The sequence below is a fragment of the Panthera pardus genome, unplaced genomic scaffold (genome assembly GCF_024362965.1).
Source record: "Panthera pardus isolate Hobbes unplaced genomic scaffold, ASM2436296v1 HiC_scaffold_17, whole genome shotgun sequence".
Lineage (NCBI taxonomy): Eukaryota > Metazoa > Chordata > Mammalia > Carnivora > Felidae > Panthera > Panthera pardus.
In genome coordinates, this window is record NW_026526732.1 from 64,425,000 (window position 1) to 64,446,601 (window position 21,602).

The 21,602-nt window shown below is 40.1% G+C and overlaps 1 protein-coding gene across 1 annotated transcript; it reads left to right on the forward strand.

Annotated features, from left to right (window-relative positions):
* Nucleotides 1–13,870: 13,870 nt before the first annotated feature.
* On the forward strand, nt 13,871–21,399 carry NDUFAF4 (NADH:ubiquinone oxidoreductase complex assembly factor 4). The gene is made up of 3 exons (XM_019442898.2): nt 13,871–14,109; nt 14,619–14,722; nt 19,325–21,399. Exons 1-3 carry the CDS (start codon nt 13,974–13,976, stop codon nt 19,610–19,612), a joined length of 528 nt encoding a protein of 175 aa, XP_019298443.1. The 5' UTR covers nt 13,871–13,973; the 3' UTR covers nt 19,613–21,399.
* Nucleotides 21,400–21,602: the final 203 nt, after the last annotated feature.

Consider the following 21,602-nt stretch of genomic DNA (forward strand, 5'->3'; position numbering starts at 1 on the left):
TACCAAAAGCCAGAAATGGAGGTCAGGGATTTGAAAGATGAAGAGAGGATAGAGGGCAAAGATAGATAGATAGGAAGCAACAGCTCCAACGAGTAAGTGGCAGGACATTTGGCTGAATATTGGAGGATATAGTGCTTTTCTTGGTGGAGAATTATTCTACTTGTTTTCAGCAGTGAGGTATGGAGGAAGAAAAGGGAAAGATGCCAACAGGCTTGCCATATCACCGAGTTGTTTGCATGCGGGGGGGGGGGGGGGGATTAGAGCCACAGGGAAACAATGTAGCAGGTTTTCTAACATTTGATCAAATGCCTGAGAAACCTGAATGCAGGGGCAAAACTGAGTTTGAGCATGGGGCCCACACTTACGGCTTCACTGAGACATCCTATGTCTCCTTTCCTGAGTGTAAGATCCCTAAGTGTAAGATCTCACCTTCAGCTGAAAGAAAGACCACTCTGAAGCACATTCACCTGGGCCAGGGATCATTAAAGTCAAGGAAGGCCCTGATAAAAACCACTCCCTCCCCTTATCCCAATGCAGGGTGACTGGTAAGCATGGGACTTAGGACCAGAAGCTGCAGTGCCTGCAAGGGGCTTTTGACTCCATCCCTAACACTGTGATGTGAATGGATGCACCATGGAAGGAAATCAGCCAGCTGCTTCTTGGCTGTGGAGCTAGATCTGACCAAGCAGGGTAGCTGGCTGGGCCTGCCTCCTCCAGGAAGAAGAGCAGGACCTTTGACAGATCTGTTTTCAGGATGGCAGTTAGAACTACAAGGGAAAGAAGGAGGTTCAGGCCCAGATCCTGAGGTCTAATAACCTCACCGAAAAGAATGTGGCCTAATGAATGTTTATCAGATTACATGAGTCAGTCTTCCTACTTTGAGTAGGAGCTAAAAACGGGGTAGAAAGCAAGGTTCATCTCTGCCATAGGTAGGAAACAGAATCAAGCCCACTTTCCCCATAAAGAAGAAAGGAAATGGGACCTGATTTGAACAAGTAAATAATTTAGTTAGACATAAAGAAAAATTTTTTAACGATTAAGAATGTATGATGGGTTGGGGTGCCTGGGTGGCTCAGTCAGTTAAGCATCTGACTTTGGCTCAGGTCATAATCTCATGGTTTGTGCGTTCGAGCCCCACATCAGGCTTTGTGCTAACAGTGCAGAGCCTCCTTGGGATTCTCTCTCCCTTTCTCTCTGCCCTTCCCTGCTCACACTTTGTCTCTCTCTCTCTCTCAAAATAAATAAATAAACTTAAAAAAAAAAAAGAAAGAATGTATTATGGGTTGAATTGTGTCCTCCCCCACCCCCACAAAGTCATATGTTGAAGTCCTACCTCCCAATACTTCAGAATGTGACCTTATTTGGAAATAGGGTCATTGTGAATGTAATTAGTTAAGATAAGGTCATACTGGGGTGAGGTAGGCTTCTTATCCAACATGACTAGTGTTGTTTTTTTTTTTTTAATTAATTAAAAAAAATTTTTTTTTTTTTGAGAGAGAGAGAGAGAGAGAGAGAGAGAGAGAGAGTATGAGCAGGGGAGGATCAGAGAGAGAGAGGGAGACACAGAATCCAAAGCAGGCTCCAGGCTCTGCACTGTCAGCACAGAGCCCAACACAGGGCTCAAGCTCACAAACTACAAGATCATGACCTGAGCCGAAATTGGACACTTAACCGACTGAGCCACCCAGGTGCCCCCAACATGACTGGTGTTCTTATCAAAAGGGGAAATGAGGACATAGACATGTACACAGGGAGAACACCATGTGAAGATGAAGGCAGAAATGAGGTGCTTCTATGAGCCAAGGAACACCAAAGATGGTCAGTGAACAATCAGTAGCTACTTGAGAGACCTGGCTCAGATTTTCTCTCAGGCCCTCAGAAGCAACCCTGCCTATACCTTGATCCCAGATGTCCAGGCTTCAGGACTGTAAAACAATAAATTTCTATGGTTTAAAACCCAGTTTGTGGTAGTGTGTTCAGTAGCCCCAGCAAATTCATACAGAATTTTAAAGTACTATCTGTACACTTTTAAAAAGATATTTAAAACATAGTTGTTTCATTGAACTAGTCATATAATCAACCATATTTACTTTACAATACATATTCACATAGAATTAACCATACATCATACATACATGACTGTAATTTTAGTAAATAGCAATATTTTAAATAAGATTAGCCATTAGTTATCCCGGACAGCATTTGTTTGAGAGCCAAAGCTGGAGTCTCTTCTAGTGCTATATGTCTCTAATTTTATCAACTAACGGTGTGCCAAATCTAATTGCTTCATGGTAATCCAGATTAAAATCATATTTCTATTAATACTGAGGATTTACTTAAAAGGCTTAAGGGATTACATGTGGAAATGCAGCAGAGATTGAGAAATCAGTAACTTCCATTAAGGTACAAGTGATTTTTAAAATAAACCAAAAAAATATATAAACTTGCATTTTATTGTCAGCAACAAACACTTACTAAGCATGTGCTATTTGCAAATTACCATATAAAGTGCTATAGATACCTGGAGACAAGTGATGATACTGCCCCAGGAGTCCTGCACTAGAATTGGGAAAACCACTGCAAAAGTAAAACAGGGGCACCTGGGTGGCTCAGTCGGTTAAGCTAACTCTTGATTTTGGCTCAGGTTGTGATCTCTCCGTTCCTGAGATCCAGCCCCTCCCCCCTCCCTGGTGGTGCCCCACACAAACAACACACAGCCAGCTTGGGATTCTCTCTCTCTCCCTCTCAAAATAAAGAAAATAAAACTTAAAAAAAAAATTCTCTATCTCCCTCTGCCCCTCTCCCACACTGTCTCATAAATAAATAAATAATAAATAAATAGGGGCGCCTGGGTGGCTTAGTCAGTCGAGCGTCCGACTGGCTCAGGTCATGATCTCGCAGTTCAGTTTGGGAGTTCAAGTCCCTCATCGGGCTCTGTGCTGACAGCTCAGAGCCTGAAGCCTGCTTCAGATTCTGTGTCTCCCTCTCTCTGCTCCTTCCCCGCCCATGCTTTATCTCTCTCTGTCTCCCAAAAATGAATAAACATTAAAAAAAAATTTTTTTTTAAATTCTCTATCTCCCTCTGCCCCTCTCCCACACTCTCTCATAAATAAATAAATAAATAAATAAATAAATAAATAAATAAATAAATATTTATTGTGTAAGAAACAACCCAAGTTAGAGTGGTCACACAAAATGCTGTAGATATTGTTGCTTATCTAAAGTACTGTTTACATTTTCTCTCATACACAAGGGAGCCAGTCTTAACCCCACTGTATAAACACATCCTTGCATATTCTCCTTGAGTAACCTTTCTGACTTAGCCACAGAAAGAGGAAAACTTTGTTTACTTTTTGCTATATCTTCTGTTAGAATGTTTCTCTTTCTCTGCCCCTAAGACCAGGATTATGAAAAACAGGGAGGTCCTAGGTGTGGGACTTCTCAGATGACACTCCTTGATTCCAAAGATGGGAGACTCTCTACAAGGGGCCTGATGTAGGTAGTAAAGAGGTCTGCTGTGGACGCAGAAACCTGGTGTAGCTCTTCACTCCCAAAGTGAAGGCGTTGTCATTGGGTCATGGAAGGTGACTTGTCACAATAGAGCTTCACTAAATGGCAGCCTGGTTCACTCCCAAACTGGCTGTGTGTGCGTCTCTAAACTCCTGGCACATACCTCCGGTCCACTTCCTGACCTCTCTTTTCCCACCTGTCACATGTGTGGAAAAGTATAGTCCTTTAAATCTTTCTGTTCAAAACTACCATCCATCTTCTTAATAATTATACAATTCTAGCAGGACAATACTGCTGACATTCTAACTTTTAATGTATCCAAATCACAATCCCAACCTTGCATACAAAAGGCACAGCACTTTTACATCTTTTCTGAATATGCTGATTCCCTGGCAATACCTCTGTTTTCCTTTTTCTCATTAGCTCCCAAATGCTGGACTGAAAGTAACTCCATCCAGTTACTGGATGAGGAATCAGTACACCTGGATTCTAGTTGTAAACTTGTCCCTCACCATCTGTAGAATCTCAGGGAAGTCATCCCATTTCTCCTGAGTCTGTTTCTTCCCAAGTTGTTCATTATGGAGCTAAGAGACCGGACTGCCTTAGCTAAAGAGTAGTCCTGACCAAGGTAATCAAGGTATCAGATTTGCTCTTTTTAAAACTGTGGGATAATGGGGTACCTGGGTGGCTCAGTAGGTTAAGCGTCTGACTTTGGCTCAGGTCATGATCTCACAGTTTGTGGGTTCGAGCCCTGTGTCGGGCTCTGTGCTGACAGCTTGGAGCCAAGAGCCTGCTTTGGATTCTGTCTCCCTTGCTCTCTGCCCCTCCCCCACTGGTGTGCGCATGCTCTCTCTCTCTCTCTCTCTTTCTCTCTCTCTCTCAAAATAAATAAGCATAAAAAAAATTTTTTTAACCGTGGGATAAGCTGGGATGCAAAGCATAGTCCAAAACCAATCACACAAGGTGCTAAGTGTAAAAACTGGGTAATCAAAACCAGAAAGAAGACCCCAAAATAAGCCACATGTGAAATTCCACAGCAGAACAGTTAATTTTAGCAGCTTTTTTTAAAACTATGCAGGAAAAACAGGAGTGCTTTTCTCTATGCAGTGTCTCTGATTACTGCCCTTGACTCCATGTGGTTCTGGTAGGGATGCCTAATACTTCATCCCAACCAAAAAATGGGTACATTACTCACATCAGGTCAGTTAGTGTCCTTCTTGCTAGGAATTTAAATCTGGGGCAGAAAAAATTCCAGCAGCAGAAGGCAGATGAACTTGAGTCACCAAATGGTGACAGCTCACCTCTCCTGCTGTGAGAACCTCTGGAGCTGCCCTTGTTAAGCATTTCCTTTATAAGGTCTCAGTACCTTCAAATAAACCTTTTCTTTCTTTCTTTCTTTCTTTCCTTCTTTCCTTTTGTTTTTTTTTTTTTTTTTTTTTTTTTTTTTTTTTTTTTGCTAAAGTAGACATTCAGTTTCTCTTGTTTCCAACAAATGAACAAAGAACTAGTTCTTTGTATCCCCGAAGAACTAGAATTCAGATAGACACAAGTACAAAACTTTGGTCTTCATGGACAGCCAAACTCATCTAGAGAGAGCTGGCTAGGAGCAGGTGGGACACATGTTGGAGCCAGCAGCAGGAAGTGGTGAGTGGGAGGGGGCAGGAGTGGGTGGACAGTGGACTGTTTCTTACTGAGAAATGAGCTGATTATGCCAGATTATTTCTAAGCTCCAACATCCTATGATTCAAAGTGATGAATTCCATGGCCCAAATGATTAGTGCTATGTTTAAGTGGGATGGAGAGAGAAAAGGCTTTGTCTTTTTCTCTTTTAGTCTTTCTATTTTTGGTAAGGGCTTAGTGGACGGAAGCATTCAAAAGTGTAAGGTGACGCATGAATCCAAGCATGCACTGTAATTCACCACTGTAAATGCAGAGAGGCGTGCTGGTGACAGAACCCTGGTAATAACACTCGTGTGACATTTTTTACATATCTCACAAATTAATCCTGCCAAATCATTATGGGAAACCAGTGTTATCACTAAATGTATACATTTGTCCTTGAACACTTCTGTGTGTGTGGCAAAGTTTTGGTGTTTTCCTTTTCCAGGAATATTTCTTGATGTTAACATCAGCTTGTACTTCTGTACCTTGGGCTACCATGATGTAGGAAGTCATCCGTTCATCTTGAAATTTCCTCCAATTTTTCTTGTACACTACCAAGGAGTGTATTTGCTTGGCATCAGAGACACAGCTACATGATTGGTAGCTTTGCTGGTCTGTGGTCTGTTTTGGGGGTTTTATGGCTTAGCTAGTTATAGAAGGGGCAACGCCAGTGCACATGAGTACCATGTTAGGCATGCTTCTGTCTCAGAGTCTTTTCACTTTCTGTTCTGCTGGCCTGGAACACTGTTGGAGGTTATCAAGGTGACATGACTCCCAGTTGACCTGTGAGCTGGACCTGGGCAATCGGAGGCTTCCCACTCTCTCTCCCTGTCCTTTTTGCAACCAAGGCTTAGAGCTGCCTAGTAAATATTAGAATAGTGGGGTGGCTATCTTTTTTTTTGTTAAAATGGGAGTCAAAACTCATGGGGTCTAGTGCAGATCTCCCTCAAGTTGGCCATGTTATCTCAGGACAGTGAAGATTTGGTTTCCTGTGGCTGCTGTACCAAATTATAACAACTTTGATGACCTTAAAACCATGCACATCTCTTCTCTTACAGTTTCAGAGATCAGAAGTCTGAAATCAGTTTAACTGCCCCAAAGCAAGATGTCTTCAGGACCCTGTTGTCACTGGAGTCTCTAGGAATCTGTGTCCCTGACTTCTCCAGCATTCCTAGACTCATGGCCTCTTCCTCCACCTTCAAGCAGGCAAGGCAGCAGCTTGCTTCATTCTATATCAGATCTTCCTCTGACTCCTTCTTATAAGGAAACTTGTGACTGCATTTAGGGCCCACCGAGATAATCTCCTCATAGCAAGAGCTTTAAATTGATTACATGTGTAAAGTTTCTTACATTTAAGATACTTTCTCAGGTTCCAAAAATTAGAACCTTGATGTCTTTGCGGCCATTATTTAGCTTACCACACCCCTAGATCTTAGTTGTCCTATGCATTAAGTTTAGGAATTTTGCTGCATGATCTACTATTCATGAGTATTATATGAGCCTCCTGTCTGCTCTACTGGGTTCTAAGTTGGAAGATGCAAAATTAATCACTCACATGCAAAGTAGCACTATTAGTTGTACATCTTGCGCACTAACCAGAACCCTAATTTGGGGGGTGGAGGTGGGGGGCTGGCAAGGGAGCAGGGATGGGACATTGTTATTCACATGAATCATATTTCACTTGTCATCTGGCTCAACCAACCAGTTAAAAACAAAAATGGCCTTGTAGCAGGAATTGATACAGAAATGAGCTGGGTGAGTTGAGTTTCGGCATCTTGAGATTACAGAGTCACTCTTCTGATGAACAGCAAATGCTCCAACCTTTTAGAGGGAGGAAAGCCAGTGAGAGGGAAGCCTGTAGGCAGTGAAGTGTGCAGAGAGGGCGAGACACAATTTCAAGAGCTTTTTGAGCATGAAGTGTTTAACAGCCATATTATGGCTTTATTGCTCAAGTTCACTGAAAACAAACAGTAACAAATTTACCAAATGTAAACCCATCCAAAAGTCTGTACTTTTTTGTCCTTGAAAGCTCTTTAAAAAATACAAGTATTATTTTATACTTATGTCTTAAAAGAGCAGTCCTTGGTTTTGGTAAGATGCTCTTCGAATGACAATAGGATTTGCTTCAGCAAAACTGGGGGAGGTGGGAAAATGGAAAGGAACATAGAAGAAACTAGATTGGCAAAGAACTGAAAAATACTGGTACTGGGTGATGGGTACATGGTCATTCAGTATACTAAACTCAGCATATTTAAATAATGTTTGAAATTTTCATCATCAAGTTATTTTTAAAGTGGTTACCACTAGTTTTTAACAGAGCGATGCTGCTAGATAAATAACAATATCCTCTCGTTTGCAATTTCTTACAGAAAACATTCAAACTCCGTATCAAAATGTAGCTAGCTAGGTACATGAATTACTTTTTCAGTGAAAGCAAAAACCTCACATATTAGTTTACTAGACACACTGCTGAGATCTACAGACAGAACTGGTATTTTTAGCTGTCTCTGGAAGTAGAAGTGCTACTGTTCCTGTGGCCATGGGTTGGGGACCTGTAAGTCGACATGATCACATGAGTACATTCCGAGCTTCTATTTAATCAAAAGCTCTGAAAAAGATTACCTACTCCAAGAATGGCATGAAAGTATTAAAACAGAGAACTAAATTTCATGCTCCAGCCTCTCAATCACAAATCCTGCTGTCTAAGCTGCTGTCTTATTCATCCAGCTTAAGTGGAAGGTATATCTAACAGTGTTCCTCCTAAGATCTCTTATTAAACAGTATCTCTAAGAAAAAATGGACAAAACAACCTCACCTTCTACATGGTCAATTATAGCAGCATCTTACCTGGTCTCTCTCTTCCAAACCACCCTTTATGTAGATGTTAATCATTTTTCTAAAACAGGCCTAGGACTCTTACTTCCATCAAGAGACCTTCACACACAGGAAAAATAAAGACCAATTTTAAATTCCATCACTTAGAGACTTCTAACTAGCTGGCCTGCGATGACTTCAACAACAGCTTCTCTCTATTCTCCCTACCTCTTTCTTCCTAACCATCCTCTCCTTTTGTGTGTATTTTGTTTTGTTTCATAAATCCCTGATGGCATATGTCTTGATTCTTTGAACTGGTTATGAATCTTGCCAGTTCCCTCATTTATGAGTTGAACAAAATCATTGACATGTGTTTTTATACTTACAGGAGTTGTGATTTTCTCCTTTTACTGGCAAAATCTTTGTGTGACTGCACGTATGTTTACCCCTATCCTCTTGTGTTTTTATTCCTAGTACATTGCTTCTGTTAATTGTCCCATGTGATGATAACAATATATTACAGAACTGTCACTCCTGGTCACAAGGATTTGGCTTTGACTTTATCCTTAGTGCTCCATACAGCGCTTTGGCATATTGTCCTGCACTTGCTATATTGAGTGAGATGCGAGGGGAGGATGCAATCTCTGAAGTCTCCTGGGTGTGCAGGTTCAAGGGTAGATCCATGACCACCCACTTTACCTGCAACCCTACTCTCAGACTACCTGCTGTGTTTTATTCGTTTTCTATGAAAACGAATAACTGCATAGGTAGTCACCACAAACTTAGAGGCTTAAGACCATATCTATTTATTATCTCATAGTTCTGCAGATCAGAAGACCGGGCAGGCTTGTCTGGGTTCTATGGTCAGGATCACTAGGTGTCATGGAATTCTGCCTAACACACCAGCCTCCCTGCCTTGGCTAACAGTGGCACATCCAACAGAAATGAGACTCAACAAAGGGTTGCGTGCACTCAAGTTTAGGCGGAAGTATGCAATTCCTAGAAACAGAAGGAGAAGCTAGCCAAAAAAGAGACTATCAGGATAAAGAGGGCACAAACTGACAATAAGAAAGTGCTCCCAAAAGTTTATGAGCAAGGGTACTTCATATACATCCTAGGGTATCCACCATTTTATAAGCAACAGGCAGCTAAATGCCCCTTTGAAATACCTCTAATGTGGATAAAATACTACAGAGTACTGCACTAATGGATTAATGAAATAAAGTATCTAAAAATATGAATTACTGTAAAGTCCTAGCCAAACTTAAAATTATTACTATTAAAATGTTTTCTATTATATTAATATTTTCAATATATAAAAGAATAGCTAATAGTTCTTATATGTTTATTCCATGTCAAGTCCTATGCCTTCACATCAATTATGTCTCTCAGCAATCCTATCAGGTGAGTAGTATTGTTATTCCCATTTTACAGAGGAAATTGATTAAAGAAAAATCAGGGAGTTAGACAGAAATCATGCATTCAGGAAGATAGAACCAAGATTCAAATGTAGGTCTGTCTACTGCCAATCATTCATACTCATCATGTTAATCTATGGATGTTAACAAAACAGTCAGAGAGACAGTCACTATCAGAAAGAAAAGGCTAGACCTGAAGATGGACAGACAGATGGAGAGAACAAACATGGACCCTAGCTCTGAAGTTACTGCGTTGGATTCACTAGCTAAGGTAAACTGCTCTGGCTACAGTTTGCTTTTCATAGCTTTTAAGGAGAACTTCTGGAATTCTCTGTTTCATAATCTTTGAAATGAAAATTATTTCTTGAGTATTTGCTTGTTATTTATGACACTGCACTTTTTTTTAATTCCTTGCCAAACTGTCAGGGATACCTTCTGTAGCTGGGGCCAAGCGGGAGGATTATTGTACTGATTAAATTGCTAAGGACAGAACAAAATTACCTCATTAGAATCAAACCAAAACTGGGGTGCCTGGGTGGCTCTGTCGGTTGAGCGTCTGACTTGGGCTCAGGTCATGATCTCATGGCTCATGAGTTCCAGCCCCGTGTGGGGCTCTGTGCTGACAGCTCAGAGTATAGAGCCTACTTTGGATTCTGTGTCTCCCTCTCTCTCTGCCCTTCCCCTGCTCCCACTGTCTCTCTCTCTCAAAACTAATAAATAAACATTAAAACAAATTTAAAAAAAAAAATAATTAAACCAAAACCTAGCCATGATGGAACATTTCTTACTTCCATAAAAAGTAAGATCCCGGGGATGTGGAAGGGTAGATACACTATAAAAGTAATCTGGGGCGCCTGGGTTTCTCAGTCGGTTAAGCCTCCGACTTTGGCTCAGGTCAAGATCTCATGGTTAGCGGGTTCGAGCCCTGTGTTGGGCTCTGTGCTGACAGCTGAGAGCTTGGAGCCTGCTTTGGATTCTGTGTCTCCCTTTCTCTCTGCCCCTCCCCCGCTCGTGCTCTGTCTCTCTGCCTCTCAAAAATGAGTAAACATTTAAAATATTTTTAAAAACAAATAAAAGCAAACTGGTGCAGGGAAAACTGGAGAGTAACAAGAAAACAGCAAGTGATGAATGGGGGTGGAGAGCAAGGGAAATGGACTGGTAAATAAATGACATTGGAAATGTGGCTATCTGTTTGGATCATTACATCACAGGGTTATTTTATTATTATTTTTTTTAAGTTTTCTTTTAAATTTACTTATTTGGGTGGGGGGAGGGACAGAGAGCAGGAGAGAGAGAGAATTCCAAATAGGCTCCGAGCTGTCAGTGCAGAGCATGATGCAGGGCTCGATCCCAGGAACCATGAGATCATGACCCAAGTTGAAATCAAGAGTCAGATGCTCAACTGATGAAGCCACCCAGGCACCCCAATACAGGGTGATTTTAAATGTCACTCTGTACATAATTAGATCTGTCTTGTCACTATTATACTTATTGATTTATTCACCTATTTCTGTATCAGTATCACACTGTAAGGTTTTATATTGTATTTTGGTATCTTACAGGGTAAGTTCTTCCTCATTGCTGTTTTTCAAAAATTTACTGGTTCCAAAGCAATTTTGAGAACAAAGCTGCAGACATCATGCTGAGATCCTGGATCTCAAACTATATTACAAATCTGTAGTAATAAAACTGTATGGTATTGGCATAAAAACAGACATATTGATCAATGGAACAGAATGGAGAGCTCAGAAATAAACCTGTGTTAGATATAATACACACACACACACACACACACACACATATATATATATATATATATATAAATATATATTGTACTTTTAAACTGTGTGAAACCCACTAATTACTATCCTCCCAAATTTAAAATGAGGAGAGTAGGTTTGACCAGAGTGAGTAAATTTCACAAGAATCCACTTCTGGCAGAGGAAACCTGTCTAGGGTCTGGACTCCAGCACAGGGGCCCTACTTGCCTTTGGGTTTATTTGATATTTATTTGACATTTGTTTAGTACCTACTATGTGCCAGGCACTGTTAAGGTGATGAATATAGCAATAAACAAAACAAATTTCTGTCCTCATAGAATTATATACTGTTGTGTTGGCAAGACCCTGGGTTTATTTCATTAGTATGTTAAGATATTTAGTAATAAATACCCATCCTAACATTCTGTTCAGAGATATGATTAATTCTGAGCAGTATCCTGGTTATCCTTTCCTTGGGGACCTGACTGCATCCCTTTACAGAAGCTGGAAGGGTTCTGAGCCCAGACTTCCTGTTACTATGCTTCTTTTGACAAGAAGAGCTAGAATTATGCATTTATGATTAGGCTTTATTTCCATGATGATTCCCAAACGATGACAGCCAATTGTGCATTTCTGATGGGAGTACCTCTGCTCCAGTTCTGCTCCAAGGGCTCGAGCAGCACCAGACCAGGACCAGGCAAGTAGCTGGAGGTTGGAGGTTTCTGAAACACTGGATCCAAACTCTACCTACCTGTGGGAATTCAAAGAATCCTTTCATTTAGTTATCTCCACAACCCCCTACACTTCCTGTAACTTCTGTCCCACGTTACTTTTATGCTCCTAGAAGTAGATCTAATGTGCTACTAGAAGTATGGTAAAATTTCTACGAAAATGAGTTTTTTACTTTTAAAATATTTTAACAAGCAGTGAGTATAACATGCTACCATAACTGATGAAGCTCATGGACATAATGAAGCAGATGAAAGTTTCTTGGCACACAAAGAAATATGAGTATCTAGGCTATAAAGCATGGAGTTCTAGGCATGCCCAGGTCTCAAAGATGGAAATCTTGGAGCAGACTGCCACCTGCAGGATAACTTCCCAACTAACTCTAGAAGAAAAAGCTGGCTTTGTATCAACGTCAAAGACCAACCCCAGTAAAAACAGATTTCGTGATAATCAACGGTGGAAGCTATGTTCCTTGCAGTACTTTTCTTATAATTAAGTATTAAATTTAATAATTTAGTACATAAACCATTAGTTTTATTTAAATAAAACTGCCCCTTTCTTTGATTCTTTTTTTTTAAAAATTACTTCGATTCAATTCTCTTTACATCAATTCTTTCCCTTGCTTTTAACTGGTCAAAAACAACCACCTTCATTTTGCTGAGAGATGAGGACACTAAAAACATTACAACCAGTCTATAAAAATATGGTAACTTTGGAAACCCTGCTACTTCCTAGTGGGTCCCTTTTATCTTTTATGGATTAATGACTATATATATGTATATATATATACATATATATGACAATATTTCTAAAGAATCTCAAGTAGAAGGAGCAACATAATAATCTGTTTACAAATGGGGAGTCGGGAGGGGGGAGGCAGGAAGAGAGAGTATGTAACAATACTGGTGTTTTTTTTCCTAACGTCTTACTGGCTATTCCTTTCACTAAGTTACAGGGAAGTTTCTCTGGCTTTAAAAGAGAAATAAGTTAGGGAATGACGTGGTGACACAGAACTTAATAGTATACATAAGGGGCGCCTGGGTGGCTTGGTCGGTTAAGCGTCTGACTTCGGCTCAGGTCATGATCTCACCGTCCGTGAGTTCGAGCCCAGCGTCGGGCTCTGTGCTGACAGCTCAGAGCCTGGAGCTGTTTCAGATTCTGTGTCTCCCTCTCTCTCTGCTCCTACCCTGTTCATGCTCTGTCTCTCTCTGTCTCAAAAATAAATAAAGGTTAAAAAAATTAAAAAAAAATGTTGATTTAAATAGTATACATAAATAACACACATTAGTATCAAAAATAAACAAAAGAGAAAGGACAGCAGGACTGAAACTGATACAAGCAAATCAAACTTTTTTTTTTTTTTTTAAGATTTTTAAACAATGTTTTAAACTAATCTCTACACCCCAGGTGGGCCTCGAGTTCAAGAGTTGCAGGCTTCATCTAACCAGCCAAGCCAGGTGCCCTGAAAGAATACACTTTCATTATTTTCCTCTCAGAAAACAGGAAAGGGCGATTTTAGGACCTTCCTTTATCCTGGTGCAGTCAGTTCCATTTTTACCGGCTTCCTTCAGCGGCCCCGACCTGTGAAAGGACGTCAAGGTCTTCGATTTCCTTACCACTTTGATTCTCTACTCAGCCTGCAACTTTGAAATCACGTGGAAAGCTTGGACCAACGCCGGTCATTAGAATTAAATCAGAAAGTCTGGGGGGAGGTCAGGCCTAGTACGGTTTTAAAGCTTCTCTCCCGACTTCCGAACTTGCAGGGTTGAGAACAGACGTGGGTCTCAGCTTGGGCCGGGGGCCTCGGGCCCCTCCCGAGGCCCCTCCCCCCGGAAGCAGCCAAAGGCGGTCGCAAGCCTCCCGTCCCGTAGGGAGGCGCTCGCTATGACACACTCAGGGCGGAGACGCGGCGTGCGCCCTCCCGACCGCTAGGGGGCGAACGGCGTGCTTTGGCGCCCATTTTTCGGCAATGGGCCGGATCGACCCCACGCGTGCGCATGCTCGAGGCGTCCAGGAGGGCGCCGGTGCAGGTGACTTCCCACGTGTGGTGTGAACCCAGAGCGCATCATGTTGTGAGGAGATGGGGGCTGCTGTGTCTCGCGCAATCAGGAATTTCAACCTAGAGAACCGGGCGGAACGGGAAATCAGCAAAATGAAGCCCTCTCCCGCTCCCAGGCACCCCTCCACTAAGAGCCTGCTGCGAGAGCAGATGAGCCGTAAGTGGTGCAAGGGGGCGTTTGGACTCCGCGCGCGGGGTCCCGGGGCGGGCTTGGGGGTTCCACGCCCGTGGATCTTGGTCCAGTGGCGGGGGTGACCGGGATTGGCCGCAGTGACTTGTCAGCCGAGCGCGGTAAGGTGAATCCCCCAGGCCGGTGACATTGAGACTGTCCCATTGCGCCCTCGGTGGAGTGGCGGCTCCGCCCATTTCAAGTTGCGGAGGTGGCGGCCGCTACCCCGGCCGTACTGGCCCTCGGAGGCTTTTATCTTTAATGCTTGAGGTCCGGAATCCGAGTCAGAAGTTCCTCGGAAGTGCTCTCTAGGAGTCTTCACAGAACGGTGGACGCCGGGCCTGACCTAGCATTTTGATTTACATGTACAATATTTCTTATATTGTCCGAGTGATTGTTCATTAAGCAAAAAATTAAAAGTGGCTGCCTTGTGTTAAATGCTAGGATCTTAGAGGGAATTTTCTTTGGGTTTAATATCGTGACATTCTTTTTCTTAGACCATCCAGAAATTAAGGGAGAAGTTGCTAGAAAAGATGACAAACTGCTGTCCTTCCTAAGAGATGTGTATGTTGATTCCAAAGATCCTGTGTCTTCTGTGCAGGTAATGTGTGTTTTAATTCAGCAGATAAGTAATTGAACCTTTTTGTGTTCCAGGGAAACGAACAAGAGAAGTGTGGTAGGTAGTGAAAGAGAGTGAGCGCTCTGCCTGTTTAAAACTGTCAATGTAGTTGGGACCAATGTACAGGGCATTGGCAAAACTTAAGCTCAGTGGCGATATTATTGTAGGATTTTGTAAGGTACTTCCAGTGATTGTCATTTGAAGAGGAGAGCTTTAATACTATTTTCTCATCTTTAAGTGGGTTGAGTTTTGTCCCAATCTCAGGGATTCCTTTAGTGTTGTGTTGTTGGTGTTTTGTTTTTTAAAGATATATTCAGATAGGAAACGTAAAAATTGGGAGTTTATGGAATACATTGGGAATGGGAACCTATATGTAAGATCTATATATAAATACAGTGCACAAGTGCTTTGTATATATATGAACAAAACAGACTTAGTCCTTGGCCCTCAGTGCTTATAATATTGTGAGGGACACAGACATTAAACAGATGAGCAACCATGAGTACATAATTACTGATACGACTGTGACAGAGAAGTATAGGCACTGTGAGTCTACAGAGGGACCTGTTTGTGATTGGACAACCAAGGGTGGTTTCTGAGAAAGGGACATTTAAGCTCAGGCCTGAGGGATGAACCTGAGTTAACTAGATGAGTTTGTTGGGGCAGGAAGGATCTAAGTAGGGGGAAGAGTGGGATTAAAGGAGAGAAATGCCAATGACAACTCCCAGCTATTTTTCCATTCGAAAATTCTCTGGTCCTCTCTGTTTAGATTGGTAATACTGTTTGCACAGATACACTTATTAATGTAATTTTCATTAGATAAGCAAAATAAAACTGATGTAAAATAAGGTTTGTGAATTGTTGCATGTAATAGCAATTATAGGGCTCATTTATCACCAGATGTTCCCGTAAAAAAGATGGAAGTGTTGATGTTCATTTTTTGTGTGTTAAATACTTCCAAGAATAACAGGTGTTGAATAATACTTCTGACTGCTGTTTCTCTCATGCTATACTAAATCATGCATTAAAAAACTGGCCCTTGGGGAGTGAAAAAAATTTAAGTTTTTATGAATACAGTTACATAGATACAATACACAAGGAGATATATGGTCGTATTAAAATTTGGGGGAAAAGCCTAAAAAGACTCGAATGACAATGAAAAACAGGTTGAAGTACCTATTTATGTTTTGCCCCTTTTTCTCTTTTGTGTAATTCATAGTTTTCTTAACGATTTGTGATGTTTGTAGACATTAGTGATACTGTGTATATATCAATTTTGTTTATTTAAAAAAAATTTTTTTAATGTTTATTTATTTTAAAGAAGAGAGATAGTGCAAGCAGGGAAGGGGCAGAGAGAGAGGGAGATGCAGAATCTGAAGCAGGCTCCAGGCTGTGAGCCGTCAGCACAGAGCCTGATGTGGGGCTCGAACTCAAGAACTGTGGGATCATGACCTGAGCTGAAGTCAGATGCTTAACCAACTGAGCCACCCCAGCGCCCGGTGACTTTTTTGTGTTTATTTTTGAGAGAGACAGCACATGCCAGTGCACGCACCTGCACAAGCCAGGGAGGGACAGAGAATCCAAAGCAGACTCTGTGTTGACAGCAGTTAGCATGTTGCGGGGTTTGAACTCATGAACCGTGAGACTGTGACTTGAGCTGAAGTTGGATGCTGAACCAACTGAGCCACCCAGGCGCCCCTTTTGCCTGGCTTTTTAACTTAATATTGCTATTCAAAATTCTGTCAAATATGTTAGTCTTTTTGTTTTTCGTGGTATTGGAAGTCTGGATGCACTCCAACATAAAAGCAGTTTATCCTGCTGTTATGACTGTATATTTTCTGTTAAAATCTTTATTTTACATAAAGATTACAGTGGTGTGTGGAGATCTTTTCAACTGGATGGCCAGTTGTCTAAATATAATTTATTGAATAACCAGGTCTTTTCTCCACTCACTTAAAATACTAATATATGCAAGTCTGTTTATGGATTCATCAGTTCTACCTGCTTTTCTATTTCGATACTAGGATCATACTATATTAATTAATGGAAGTTTGTAATGTGTCTTGATATCTGTTAGAACCTTCTATCCCACACTACTCCCCCAAAGTTTCATGACTCTTGTCACAGTTTTTTCCAGATGAACTTGAGAATCAAATGGTCAGGTTCTTTAGTAAGTCTGATTTGGATTTTTAGTGTAATTGAATTGGAATGTACAGGTTAATTTGAGAATTGACATCTTTGTATTACTCAGCTTTGGGGGGATAGAGGGAAGGTTGCTACCATAGGATCTTTTTTCACCCTAAGGTTTTTAACTATTGCCAATTTGCAGAAAGTGAGTGATTTTTGTATTACAGCTACCCACATTGCAAGGTTATTTCTATTAGTTTTTTGGTTTGTTGTATTTCTGAAGATTCTCTCATATCAGCATAGAATTAGTTTTCTCATAACGTGTACTACTACGTTTATTGTGTTTGTAGCATTAACATAGCAGTGAAAATTGGTATTCTATCCTGCTGTTTCCTTAAATAGGGTGTCTTTAATGTTTCAGCCTTAATTATAATAAAGTGATATGGTTTCTGATTAAAAATACTTTTTTCACATTTGGGACTTTTTTATTGTTAATTTGCTCAGAGTTTTTTGTTTGCTTTGTTTTTTCTTTTAATCAAGAGAGGATGTTGAATTTTCAGATACTGTTTCAGTGTCATAATGTTTTAGTATTTAATATTAAACAGAAGGGAAATTGAATAAAAATGTATATCGAGTGGAAGAAGGATTACCTGGGAAAGTTAAGAAAGATAAGAGAAGCTTTGAATTTTGGAAAGTGAAGAAGTTTGAGTGAATATTTCAGTCCAGAGTTACAATATAGAGGTAGAAGAGTATTATGCCTTCTGGAACCAGTTAGACTTCATTACAGTCAGGGGAAAGTGTGAGCAATAAATTTGGGAGAATTGAGATAGGATGGAGGTAATAGAGACCCAATCATGAAGATCCTTATTTGTCTTGCTAAGAAATTTGGGTTTTATCTTGAGGACAGTGGAATGTCATTGAAGAGTTTCTTATCTGATTGGCTTCATAATGGGCTGGAAGGGAATAAAATGCATTTTATCTAATCAAAGGAGACCAGTCCGGATAGTAGTGCCCACAGGAGACTTTGGCTTGAACTAGGTTGATGTAGTGACCAGGAGAGAAGTGAATGTGTTCAAGAGGGACTTAGAAGTCATTATCAATAGGATTTGGTCATTGATTGGATGTAATGCATGAGGGAGAGGGAGATGTCAGGTATAATATGACATAACAAAAGCTTTAAGTTTTGGAATGAGATACAGAGGGAAGTGATATTGGTCACTGAGATAGGAAATATGAGATAGAATTGGATTTTCAGAGGAAAGGGGTAATTTCAGTTTTAGATATGTTGATTTTGAGGTGCTTGTAGATAATCCAAGTAAAGATGCCTTTACACATTTGCGAATTTGGATCTGTAAGTAAGGAGAAAGGTCTAGGTTTGAGATCAGCTTGGAAAGTTATTAACACATAAGTAATAATGGAAGTGTAGGGTGTGTGGGGGATTACTGTAGTAGAATGTGAAGACTGAAAAGAAGGCTTGGGCCAGAACTGGGAGCACACTAACCTTCAGGGGGCAGCTGAAGAGAAAAAGTCCACAAGAACAAAGAACCCACTAGAGAGACAGATGGAAAACTAGGAAAAGGAGTGGCATGGAAACCAAGGGGAAGGTTATTATGGTCAATGGCATCAGATCTATAGTGAGTATACTTGAAGCCTGAAAAGTGTCTTCTGCATTAAGATCTAATCTAATCCTGGATCAGAGATCACGAATACCATCTTTAAAGCTTAACTAGAGAAAAGGAAACTGGCCATAAACAAAGTGTTGTTCTGGGTTTGGTGAGCATTTTTAAAAGATAGTGACTATGGCATTTTTATATTTTGGCCAAACAGCAGCAGTAGACAGGATACAATTGAAAGAAAAAGGAAAAGGGAATGATTGGCAAGGCCAAGTAATGAATGAAATACAGGGCACAGCACAAGGATTATTACTTGGATGGGACAGACAGATGGAAAGATGGGTGTACATAGGTTGGGTTTTTTTATTATGTTTGTGTATTAGTTTATTTTCTCTCAAGAGGCAAAATCCCTAGCATATTTGAATTCATTTAAGGTGTTTGGAGGTATTGAATATGAAATAAAAAACTAGGAAACAGAATGGAGATTATCAAGTAAGTTATTAGGGCAGCATCAGAATTCTGCCCTCCTAAAACAGGTTTAAGCTAATCAATTCATTTTTGTTATTTTAATATGCATGAAATAATGTGATGAGTGGATGGTAGGCAATTGATTGTTATTTTGTAGAACTACCTAGATTTCTTAATGATGATTGAGCTGTAGTTATAAAATAGTGATTTGCAAAAGTGCCGTTGAATGTGTGGGTCATTGTAATGAGAAAGCGTAGTTTGGAGAAGCATATGTAGCATTTATTTGAAGAATAGTGGAGATTTGAGAAGCATGAAAGTAGATGTCACATCTTTTCTCTCATCTTGAAAGCCCTTTGTTTTTGTTTTTTGATACTAGGTAACAGATGCTGGAAAACGTCAAGAGCCAAAGGAGTTCAGATTGGTAAAAGGCCAAGACTTTAACATGATGAGTATTAAGAACATTCCCAAAGGCAAAATTTCCATTGTAGAGGCATTGACACTTCTCAATAATCATAAACTTTATCCAGAAACGTGGACTGCTGAGAAAATAGCAGAAGAATACTGTCTAGAACAGAAAGATGTAAAATCCCTTCTCAAATATTTTGTTACTTTTGAAGTCAAAATCATCCCTCCTGAAGACAAGAAAGCAATACCATCAAAATGAAGAAAATGTTGAAATTACTTTTCCTATATGTATTCCCCAAACCCATGCCCTGTTTAGTTTCTCATTTAGTTTCAAATTGCTGAGTGTTTAAAGCTCCCCCCTTGGGAGAGCATACTATTTATTGAGCTCTGCTGAATTTTCAGGATTGCTGGTAGAATGAATTTTGTTTTCTTGTAAAGTTTAATCCGGTTTAGGCATATGTTCGTGTGTAATATCAGCAGGACTAATCACATGTATACATTTATTATAAATAAAAAAGTTAATGTGTAATTTAAGCACATCATATCATCAGCTTTTAAATTGATCATATGATCTCTTGGGAAATGTCCTGTATCTCCCTCATTTAACATTCAGGGTTTTGCCATCCAATTTAGGTGATTAATTTATTCTTCCTATGGAATGTGAAAGTAAGAGTTTTCCTACCTTTTGTGACTATATTGTTAGGGTAAGGGAGACTTGACAGTGAGGTAGGGTAACAGTATTTCCCAAATGAAAGCAGACAGGAAAGTGGACACAAAATCAATAGAAAGTACATTTTTATTATTATAGGGAATAACAGTTAGTGAGGACTTCTCTTGTTTTGAACTGGTTTTATGTATGGAATAACTTCTTAAAATTATGAAAAGGAATTGATATTTATGAAATTTTAGCAGTCTCTGTTTTGACAAACGGGTAATCCAGAAGCTTTCAGAGAAGCAGGCAGTCGTGAGAGCTGTCTGGAAAAGTAACTTCTCTGGATTTAATAGAGAAAAAACAAAATTGTGAAGAATGGTTAAATCAGAGAACCATGGTAAATGAAATTTGGTGATGAATTATATGTATGTTTTCTCATTTAAATGCTGGTTGAAGGAAGAGAGAAAAAATTGCAAGAAGCGTGAAATGTGATTATTGGAAGGGACCTGGGAAATTGCTGCTCGTCAATTGAACTAACTTATGAGTACAGTGTGTATTGGCACTAAGGTCTTGAGTGAGGTTATGTAAGTTTAGCTGTGTCATATTACCACCCGTGGGATCTTGGGTAGATTGTGTAGCCTCTTGGAGACTGAATTTTCTCTAAAAAATGAACAAAATGCTGCCTTATTTAACTAATGATTACCGTGAACATAAATAACAATAAAGGACTGGACAAATAGGACTTGTTTTTTGCAATTAAGAACAGAGAGCTGGGGAGGTTTCATGACCTATTTAGGCTTATTCTCTAGTTTATGACATAGCCATGTCCAAAATCTAGGTTTTCAGATTCCTAGTGTTATGTTTTTTCTGGTGGGCCAAAAAGAAGCATATTTCAAAAGAGCAGGAAGTGTAAGTTACAGGAATATTGGAAATGTGGTAAGAAAAGTTCCAGGTTATCTGTGTCCTTCTGAAGGAATACAGACATGCACTACTTCCCAGGGATTCCCTTGGGAATGGTATGGAAGATGCTAAGGAATTCAGCATGATGACGGAAGGAAGCATTTGCAATGCTGAAAAGAGAAAAATGGGCTGAGATGGGAAAGTTTAAGCTTGTTTTCAACTGCAGGTTCATTACATGAATAAACTGTACCTTGTTTATATTTGGTTCAAAAGTGTTCTTTTAAGAAAACAACTGTATAAAATTGCATTTCAAAGTCGATCCGTCCACAAAACTGTTTTCCTTTATCAAATAAAGGTCAATACTTGAATTACAAATACTGCTATTTCTGAGCCATTTTCCCTATTCAGATCTACTACACACTGTGGTTAGACGTATGTAAATCTGGCTGTTATATGGTGTCACAAGATAAAATAAAGTACTTCCATATCTTTCATTGGCCTTGTACTGCTTTTTATTATATGTAGGAGAGCATTTGAGTAGTAGTGGTGTCACAGAAAGCATGGAGTTTAGATTTAGAAAACCTGGGTGTAGATCTCAGCATCACCACTAGCCGATAATATCTTAAAAGCAGTGACTGTGCTAGGCACTGATCTCGGTGCTTTACATTTACGAACTTGCTTGATATTTACCATAGGC